The 10,334-nt window shown below is 48.7% G+C and overlaps 1 protein-coding gene across 1 annotated transcript; it reads left to right on the top strand.

Moving 5' to 3' along the window:
* Positions 1-1,342: 1,342 nt before the first annotated feature.
* On the top strand, positions 1,343-10,097 carry LOC142852445 (pyrethroid hydrolase Ces2e-like). Its single transcript, XM_075977257.1, has 12 exons — positions 1,343-1,464; positions 3,333-3,537; positions 4,797-4,938; positions 5,676-5,809; positions 5,891-6,149; positions 6,590-6,688; positions 6,961-7,101; positions 7,198-7,278; positions 7,513-7,657; positions 8,046-8,183; positions 8,998-9,070; positions 9,694-10,097. Exons 1-12 carry the CDS (start codon positions 1,392-1,394, stop codon positions 9,878-9,880), a joined length of 1,677 nt encoding a protein of 558 aa, XP_075833372.1. The 5' UTR covers positions 1,343-1,391; the 3' UTR covers positions 9,881-10,097.
* Positions 10,098-10,334: the final 237 nt, after the last annotated feature.

The following is a 10,334-nucleotide window of genomic DNA, read 5'->3' as shown; positions in this document are numbered from 1 at the left end:
GAAGATAAACTCTGAAACTTTCACCCTCTCTTGGTGTCTGTGGTCTCCATTTGCCACATTTGTGAGACATGAACCAGCACTGGCTTCTGGTATCGGGAGCTCATGTGACCGATTGCTCAGCATCTTTCCCCCAGTACCAAGCCTTCAAGTGTTCTGAGGAGACTCTGTTGCAGGGAAGGTCAGCACTGAACCTCTCTACTGTAAACCCTCTGCCTTGTGGCTCTCATTTCTCTGAATACACAGGACAGTTCACCAACAGCAATCTCGGGGTACTTTTTAGACTTTCAGTAGTTACTATAGGCTAGTGACCCACAAGCTGGTGTCTTGAGTGCTTGCCCATAGCTAGAGGACTGTTTTGAAGGCTGTGGGTCCTTTAGGAGATAGATAGGGATAACTGGAAGAATTACTAGGGGCAGGTGTGCACCTATATTGCTCACATGCCATGGCACACAGGTGGAAGGCAGAGGAAAACTTTTGAGAGTCAGTTCTCCCCTCCTACTGTGTGGATTCCAAGGATCAAATTTAGCTCATCAGTCCCCGTGGCAGCCATCCTTACCCACTGAGCCATCACACTGGCCCTTCCCATAGACTCTTAATGTCTGCTTCCATCTTCCTCTGCATCTCCATCTCAGTCTTTCCACACTCTGACTCTGTGTGTGTGCTTCTGTGTCTCTCTCTATTCCTCCAGGTTCTGTGAATCTAAGTTTGCCGTCAACCACTGAATATACTCAAAAATGCTCAAGTTTCTTCTTCATTTAATAACATGTTTATATAAATGTGTGTGCATGCATGTGTGTGCACATGTGTGTAGACACACATACATAAATGTCCCTGAGACTAAGGAAGAATCCATAGGGATTTTCAGACCATGACTATGAGGACCTGGGCAGGAACGAGTCCAGAAACTACAGAGGAGTTTTCAGGATTAAGAGAGGAGTTGCAGTTTCATATATTTGCTCTCCCGGGTCCCTTCATCCCATAATAGGTGTGATCACTCTCTAATGAGGGCCATTGAGGGTGTGTCACTTCAGAGAAGCCCTTCTGTCATCTCCAGCTCCGCCCTTTCATCCTCAATGTCGTATTTGGACCTGTGACTGCGGATTTCAGGTTCAGGTCACTGTATCGAAGGGGCTACAGATGCCACATATCACCTTCAGAGGAGGCCACAAGAACTGCAGAACGTTTGAAAGTGATCACATTTTCTGTCTGCTGATTATGGCTTTCACAAGCCCAACCACTCAGTGTTGCCCTCCTGCAGCACCCAACCCCCAGGCCCCACCCAAGGCCCCGCCCACACTCTGCTGGGTCCAAACTCCAGCTCTGGTCCTCAGGTGCCTTCTGTTAAAGCCTGACCTGCCTACAGGATTCAGACACACTCCTGGGCACCAACCATGGGACTGAAACAAATTCCTGCTTGGCTGACCACCGTGGCCTGTGGGCTCCTGCTTCTCCTCCTTGTTCAGGGTGAGGCTTTCGTGGGAGTGACCGGGAACCGTGTCAGAGCTGCCAAACTGTACAGAGGCAGAGTGGAGACTAAGGGAGGAAATGGGCAAGGAAGGGCTGAAATGGTGGAGTTCATTGCTCAGGAACCCTGCGCTTGTGTGATGCCCCCACCCAGTCAGAGTGGGCCCCCTAAGTCAAAGAGCAGAAAGGCTAACTAAGGATGCCCTCCTTCAAGGAAGGAGCTAAGAATGAAGGGGTTTGGGGGAATTGCAGATGAACAAGGCCAGAGAGCAAGCAGCCTCTAAATGGGGAGTCAGGACTTTCCCTCCTGGGCCCGTGGCTGGAGCTGCAGCTATATGCAAGTACTAAGCAGTAAGATGGTACCCTCCATGGCCGTTTGACTTTAATGTGTCATTTCCTTGGCCAGAGGGGTAGCATGGCTTTCTCAGAGGTATTCAAGAAAAGCTGCCTACTCTTGAGGATAGAGGAGCTCAGTCCTGCACCTGAAATTGGCTCTGAGGGGCCCCAGGGTGCTTTTGATATCATAGATTTGGCCTGACCTGAGGCAGTGGTGGGACTTGGCTTCCAGGGGAAAGGTGACAGCACTCTGTGCCTGCCAAACAATTTCCACGTTATTTGGAGTTAAGTGGGCAGAATTCCTGAACATGTCCCTCAGTCTTCATCCCCTCCCCTCCAGGGCCCCACCTGAAGGCCCCCATTCCTGCCCTCCTTTTGTAGTTTTCCAATTTCCACATGCCTATTCTTCATGCCTTACCTCCATTGGCCTTTCTCCCTCACCTCATTTGGCATTGCTCTCAAAGTCACCAGGACCTTCCAGGCAAGGGGTCTGCCTAGCCTCTCTAATGGCTCTCATTTTAAATAGTGCTTGGCTTGAGCCCATATCAGGAAGCATCTTTAACAAGTCCTAGGAGGGCACAGATGTGGATCCCTCCCTCTCTTCTGTCTCATCCACTCCTGATTCTTCTACAGGAAACATCAGGGTCCCTGGGCCTTACACACGGGGCTCAGGAGTTGTCTAAGAATAGATGGAGGCTTTGGCCCTTCAACCAAAATATTTACAAATTCACACTCCATTTCTGGCACCACAATTTAACTCTTCCTAGCAAGGGAATCAATCGCCTCACATTATGACGTATTAGAGCTCCCTAAGACCACCCAATGGCTTCACTTCAAAGACAATCAGTTAATGCAACAAATCTAAAATCATGGACATTATAGCATATTTTCGTTCATGGCTGTAACAAACACACCATGAGGCCCCTGTAGCTGGTAACTGAAGCAAAATTGCATGGATAGTATTCTTGTTCCGCATGAAACCCTGTGTGAGCAGCATGTGACAGGGAAGGAGAGTGTGCCTTTTCACCTGGACATCTTAGTGGATCAGATAGCTGCACCAAAATATCTGAAGCCACATAGTGGTCAAAGGAAGTGAGTTTGTTCAGCTCCCAATTTAGAGTTTGAAAATACATGATCAGGTGGCTTGCTCTAGCAAGACTGTTCAGGGCCTTCCAGCTTTGCCACAACCTGCCACAAGGCATTTCACAATAGGTGCACATGGAGAGAGACCACATGGTTCAAGAAGAAGAAATGTGCCCTAGGAATGGCCATAGTCACTCTTGTCTGACAGCTCACTCTCACTCACACTGCAGGACCTAACTCGTTTCAAACTCCAGCAGTAATCATACGTTGTGACAGTGGTGATGTGAGGTCATGTGACAAACAAGAAGTGCATTAAAGTAGCGTTTGCTGTCTTTGGTCCTTGGAAGAGGCTGAGCTGAGGGTGACAAAGAAGTGGGTGAAAAAAAACCCTTAGTGTAGTGGCAGCTGATTGTGTAGGCCCAACCTTGATGTCACCCCTCCATCTACAGGCCAGGACTCAGCCAGTCCCATCAGGACCACACACACAGGCCAGATACAAGGCAACCTCATCCACATGAAGGGCCTTGATGTGGGTGTCCACAGCTTCCTGGGAATTCCCTTTGCCAAGCCACCTGTGGGACTACTGCGCTTTGCTCCCCCTGAGCCACCTGAACCATGGAGTGGTGTGAGAGATGGGACCTCCCATCCGGCCATGTAAGTTCTCCTGAGGCCCGGGGTTGGTGGGTGCTGTTACTCTGGGCCAGATGGCAGTAGTTCCTCATCTCAAGCTCACAGTGTTTTCCACTGCGCGGGGGAATTTCCCAGAGCATTTTCAGAACTTTCTAATATTAAGTGAGCAAAACAACTCTGCCAGCCTCTTAGTTCAAGGCTTGGCATCTGGATGGCGCCGATCAGGCTAGTTCTAGTGTTCTCAAACATCCAGGAAAGGGTCTCTGGGAGAGCTTTGGGTTGACTCCCAAGACCTGTAAGATCCCCAGCTAACAACATCAGAAACTAGGTCCTTAGAGAGGATGATGGTAGCTCCGTGCAAACTCCACCTTCCACTGCCACTGTCCCTACAGGGCGAGATGTCACTAGGTAAGAAATAAGTATATATGTATGTTAGGTGCCTTTCTTATTGCTGGGACAAAATATATGTCCAAGGCAACTTAACGAGGAAGAGTTTGTTTTGATATATAATTCAAGGGTAATGTCCATTTGGTAAAAAAGACATGGAAGCAGGAATGTCTTGTCACATTACACCCGGAGGCGGGGAGAGAGAGAGAGCGAGAGAGAGAGAGAGAGAGCGAGAGAGAGAGAGAGAGAGCGAGAGAGAGAGAGATGCTCAACTTACTATCTCTTTTCTATTCAGTTCAAGGCACCAGCAAACGAGTAGTACTGTCCACTTGGAGGCCATGTCTTCTTATCTCAAATAACCTAGAAAGAGCCTCCCAAACAAGCCTACAGGTTTGTTTCCATAGTGACTCTAAATCTCATCAAGTTGACATTCAAGATGTCACAATGTGCTTCTAACAGGAGATTATGGAAGAGATGAGGATCCCAGGAGTCTAGATTTAGGATGATGGAGGTCCCCACTACCCTATGGGAAACTAGCCTCCACTCACTCAGGAATTCCAGTGTAACACAGGGGTCCTGTTCCGGAACTGGTTGACTGGAGTGCAAAAATGGTGAATGTCAATACCTTCAATCTAAGGTCTTGATTTCCCACCTTCAGGAGGAGGAGTATCCAAGCCCCCCAACAACCTTGAGACATTATACTAGACATCTGGGCTCCATCTCAGCTTCTCCAGAGCCATAGTCTGACCTTGATGGGCAGGAACTTAGAGACTGATCGTGTGTAAGCAAGACATCAGGAAGGAAGTGTGTAGGATATTTGGAAGCACATTCCCTGAGAGTCTGTTTCTGAGCACCCCATGTCCCTGGGCTGACTATCTGTCACGGTTGGTCACCAGGTGTCTGCAGGACATCAGTGCACTGAATATGCAGGCTCTTAAGCTGTTGAAGCTGACCCTGCCTCCTATCCCCATGTCTGAGGACTGCCTCTACCTTAACATCTATGCACCAGACCATGCCCACGAGGGTTCCAAGCTGCCTGTGAGTGTCAAGTCCTGCTCATTCTGGGGTAAGAGGGCATTTCTTCTAGACAAAGATTAGATCAGTTCGGGTCATGCTGCGGTGCATCCTGATGAGAAATCTCTTCGTATAATCTAACCAGCTGCCAACCATGTCTAGATCTAGTGGGTGCTCAGTGGCCGCACTCTGAAGTCACCAAAGACCTAGCCGTTGATTTTTGTTGAACTGATGAGACTTAAGAACACTTTTGGGGGCTGAAGAGATGGCTCAGTGGTTAAGAGCACTGGCTGCTCTTCCAGAGGACCTGGGTTCAATTCCCAGCACCAACATGGCACCTCACGCCTATCTGTAACTCTACTTTCAGGGCTTTTGACACCTTCCCACAGACATACATGCAGGCAAAACACCAATTAAACGTGTGTGTGTGTGTGTGTGTGTGTGTGTGTGTGTGTGTGTATTCTTAAAAAAGAACACTGACTAATTTTCATGGGACATAATGAAGGAAATATCCCTATTATTCCCCCACAAAAGTTTCTGAGAATAATCCAGTCAGGCTTTGGTGCTGGGGTGAACTCCAAACAGAGAGTAAGGCTTGTGTCCATGGCTGTGTTTGAACCTCTCACCCATAGAAATGCCAGGATAGCCAATTGGGCATTTGTCTATGTGGGCAACTGCTCACAGAAGAAGTTGCACTAACCCTGAAGGGAAGCCAGCTGGGTTATATGGGAGACACATGGCACCTATCTTGACTTCTCCAGGTGATGGTGTGGATCCATGGTGGTGCTCTGGTTATAGGCATGGCTTCCTTGTATGATGGGTCCATGCTGGCAGCCACTGAGGATGTGGTGGTGGTCACTATCCAGTACCGCCTGGGTGTTCTGGGCTTCTTCAGGTGAGTCTGGGACTGGATTGGGCAATGGGACCTGAGAAAAATAAGGGCATCCCTGTGATTCCTGTCCCTGCCACTTCTCAGCACTGGAGACCAGCACGCCAGAGGCAACTGGGGCTACCTGGACCAAGTGGCTGCCCTACGCTGGGTCCAGCAGAACATCGCCTACTTCGGAGGCAACCCTGACTGTGTCACTATTTTTGGCGAGTCTGCAGGAGGCACAAGTGTGTCTTCACATGTTGTGTCCCCCATGTCCCGAGGACTCTTCCACAGAGCCATCATGGAGAGTGGGGTGGCCCTCATATCAAGCCTCATCTCAGAATCCTCTGAAGCAGTCTATAGGGTGAGTGCCCCCAATCACCCCAACCCTGAGCTGTTGCCTCAGCTTTCACCCTCCGAAACTCTGGTTCTCTGTCTGACCAACGTGGACAAGGACCACGGAGGTACCCAGGCAGCTGCTCCCTGTACAAGAATTTCTAAAAAGCTGAAGGCTAGAATGTGCTCCTCTCTGCTTCCTACTGACTTTGTATTCCATAGGACCATGCTCGGGCATGGTGATAGTGTAAACAAAGCATGTATGTCATCATATGTGACAGCCCCTCTGGCTCTCACCTCTAAACATTCAGGAAACAGAAACAACTTTCATACCTGCCATAATGTGCATACCTACGTACACAGGTACTTCATGAGATATGAGGAACACCTGAACCCAAGTGGCACCTTGGTAAAAAAAACCTTTCCTTCCTGGAAGGCTGAGCCATCCCTGGCCTGATGTCTTTATAGGTGGTTGTCAACCTGTCTGGATGTGAGCAGGTGGACTCAGAGGCCCTGGTGAACTGTCTACGAGACAAGACTGAAGACGAGATTATGGCTATTAACAAGGTTGGACTAAATGGTAGGATAGAGGGGCAACAGGAAGTAGGGTAGCCTGCCCTAGGCTTCCTTCAACTCCCCTGGACACTGCCTTCATTCCATCCCTCATAACCTAGCACCCAGGAAGAGAGCTGAACACCAGGATATGGTAAATCAGCTGAGGGATCTCATAGACTAGGTGTGAAAATCCTAAGACGAGACAGAGAGGAATGGGAGACATAGCCCAAGATCAGAATTGTCAAGGACCTGGCCTTCCTCCTTAACAGCCAATGTTCCTTCAGGCCTTCAAGATCATCCCTGGCATAGTTGATGGTGTCTTCCTGCCCAGGCATCCCAAGGAGTTGCTTGCCTCTGCTGACTTCCAATCTGTCCCCAGCATTATTGGTGTCAATAATGATGAGTATGGCTGGATCATCCCCTCGGTAAGGCCCAGGCGCAAGGCCCTTGGTCTCTGGGAAGCCTGTTCTATAGTTCCATGGGCTCTTGTCCACAGCACAGACTCTCCTCTTACCACTTAGAGCATTAGCGCCACTGACTCCCAGAAGGAACTGGACAGACAGACCGTGCAAGCTATCCTGAGGAGAAGGGCGGCACAGATGGTGAGATTTCTTGAGCACTATAAGTAGAGCTCATCTCCACCATATCCTGTTCGTTCAACAACTTGCAGGGACAAAGACTGAACCATGATGGTACTTGTGGGTTGAGTTCCCCCAGAGCCTGGACCCTTCTTGATTTAATTTATCTGTTGCTGGGCCAGACTCTTCATCCTGAGGCTGTAACCTGACTGCCTCAGGGACTGTCTAATATAACTCTCCCTGATCCCTCTGGGCCAGATGTGGCCTCCTGAATTTAGTGACCTGCTTATGGAGGAGTACATGGGAGACAATGAGGACACTCAGCTTCTCCAAGTACAGTTCGCGGAGATGATGGAAGACTTCACCTTTGTGGTGCCTGCGCTGCAAGTAGCGCATTTTCAGCGTGAGTACATCTGGAGCTGAGGTCCAATGCCTACGGGCAGCTCAAAGCCGTGGTGCACAGTTGAACTCTGGGGTGTCTAGACCCCCACCCTGTCTGAGGGCAGGCACTTAATGCCCCTCATCTAATTCTTGGGACTTGTCTAAGACACAGGAAACTTCCAAATTTCACTGGTGAGGAAACTAAGTGATCACAATATCATAAGACTGTATAGCAAAGATTTCCGAGACTGTGATTTAACCCTAAGGCCCTGCTCCAGCATGGGGTTTCACATTTCACTATTCAAACTCTGTCCAGCTTTGGCCCTACATCCAGTTAGCTATCTTGTCATCATGGTTGAGGAAGGACATCCCCAGGCAAGGGTCCATTCTCAGCCTGTCCTTGCCTGCAGGTTCCCGTGCCCCTGTATACTTCTATGAGTTCCAGCATCGACCCAATTTTTTCAAGGACTCTAAACCACCCCATGTGAAGGCCGACCATGGTGACGAGATTCTCTTTATCTTCAGATCATTTTGGGGAGGCACCCAAGGTAAGTGTCTTTATCCCCCAGGCGGCAGGCCCCTCAGGCATATTCAGAGGGGGTGTTGAGGTTCAGAGGAAAGACGGCCTGACTTGTATACCATGATGTATCTCAAAGGCTGATGTGAGGTTAGAAACCCAATCCCTTCCCACTCCTGCCTCTGTTTCCTCCAGCTGTCCCTCCCTGCATGAGCCATAGAAACAGTCATGACGGTACAATGGGCTGTTTTATAGTACTTGCGTATTTGCTTGCTTTGACTTTTTGAGGCAAAGTCTCCCTGTGTAGCCCATAGTTCTTTTTTTTTTAAATATTTATTTATTTTGTTATATACTGTCTGTGTGTATGTCTGCAGGCCAGAAGAGGGCACCAGACATCATTACAGATGGTTGTGAGCCACCATGTGGTTGCTGGGAATTGAACTCAGGACCTTTGAAAGAGCAGGCAATGCTCTTAACCGCTGAGCCATCTCTCCAGCCCTAGCCCATAGTTCTCCTTGACAGTTCTCCTGTCTCAGTCTTCTGAGTGCTGACATTAGAGGCAAGCCCTGTGACTCCTAGCGTGAGAAGGGTATTCTAAAGGAATGATTATGCCCAACCTCCTTTGGTTGGAAGGAAGGAGGACATTCTGGAGCATGAATGAGCCCAAAGGAGTAGGCATTGGAGGCTGGGATGAGTAAGACAGAATGTGCAGGTGCAGGAGTGGATTATGGGTGGCAGGAAGGGAAGAGAAGGGACCAGGCTACAGCTGGAACGGTGAGTGTAGAACTTGAGTGGACGCTGCATGAGAAGCAAGAGTCTGGGGCCTTAATCTCCCCCTTCTGCAGTTGACCTCACTGAGGAGGAGGAGCAGCTGAGCAGGATGATGATGAAGTACTGGGCCAACTTTGCACGACACGGGTGAGAACACGCCTCTCCCTTAACCTCTAAGGAGTTGACTGACATCTAGGGCTGCCCTTGTGGTTAGTGATTTCATTAGCAATCATGGGTCTTTCGTCACATGATAGCCTCATCCCCACCTCAGGATCCTCTTAGACAACTGTAGGTACTGGTCTCTGATCATCGCCCAGTGACACAGATATAGAGCTGTAGTGTTATAGTACTATTCTTTTTTAAAAAAAAAATATTTTCTTTCTTTATTATGTATACAATATTCTGTCTGTGTGTATGTCTGCAGGCCAGATGGTTGTGAGCCACCATGTGGTTGCTGGGAATTGAATTCAGGACCTTTGGAAGACGAGGCAATGCTCTTAACCTCTGAGCCATCTCTCCAGCCCCTATAGTACTATTCTTTAGAGTATACCTCAGAAAGGAGGGGGAAATCATGTCAGGTATCTTTGTCCCTCATGGAACAGACAGTAGTAAGGTCTCCTTGTTTTCCTGCATCAGTATACCTACCACTAAATTACCATAATTCCCTAACTGCTTAGACCATTGTCCTGACCCAAATCAGGGAATGTGGTCCAGGTTCAACAGAACCCAAAGTAAACTTTGATCTCCCTGCTGGGAGGATGTGTCTACAGGAACCCCAACAGTGAGGGTCTACCCCACTGGCCCATGTTTGACCATGATGAGCAGTACCTGCAGCTGGACATCCAGCCTGCTGTGGGCCGAGCCCTGAAGGCCAGAAGGCTGCAGTTCTGGACCCAGACTCTGCCTCAAAAGATGCAGGAGCTAAAAGAAGCTGGGGGCAGGCATATGGAGTTATAGAACCCTGTGGCAAGTCGCAGTTTGTCCTAAGTGTGAGTGGGATTATTCTGAGGTTTCCAAATACCTTAAGAAGAGACAGAGGGTGTTGAGAAAGGTTTTTATCCCACCAGGTCCCATAATCATATAGTCTCAAAGAAACACACAGAGGCCTACATTAATTATAAACTGATTGGCCTATTAGCTCAGGCTTCTTATTAAATAATTCTTACATCTTAAATTAGTCCATAATTCTTGTCTGTATTAGCCATGATAAAAAAGGCTTGGTACCTTTTTATCAAAGAGGCATTCTCATCTTGCTTCCTCATGGTCTGGGTGACAATTGCAGACTGTCTTTTCCCAGAATTCTCCTGTTCTGGTCACCCTGACTATACTTCCTGTCTGGCTACTAGCCAACCAACATTTTATTAAACCAATACAAGTGACAAATCTTTACAGGACACAAGACCATTGTCCC

Source organism: Microtus pennsylvanicus, chromosome 6 (assembly GCF_037038515.1).
Source record: "Microtus pennsylvanicus isolate mMicPen1 chromosome 6, mMicPen1.hap1, whole genome shotgun sequence".
In the NCBI taxonomy this organism is placed as follows: domain Eukaryota; kingdom Metazoa; phylum Chordata; class Mammalia; order Rodentia; family Cricetidae; genus Microtus; species Microtus pennsylvanicus.
This window is presented reverse-complemented; position numbering and strand designations above follow the sequence as displayed.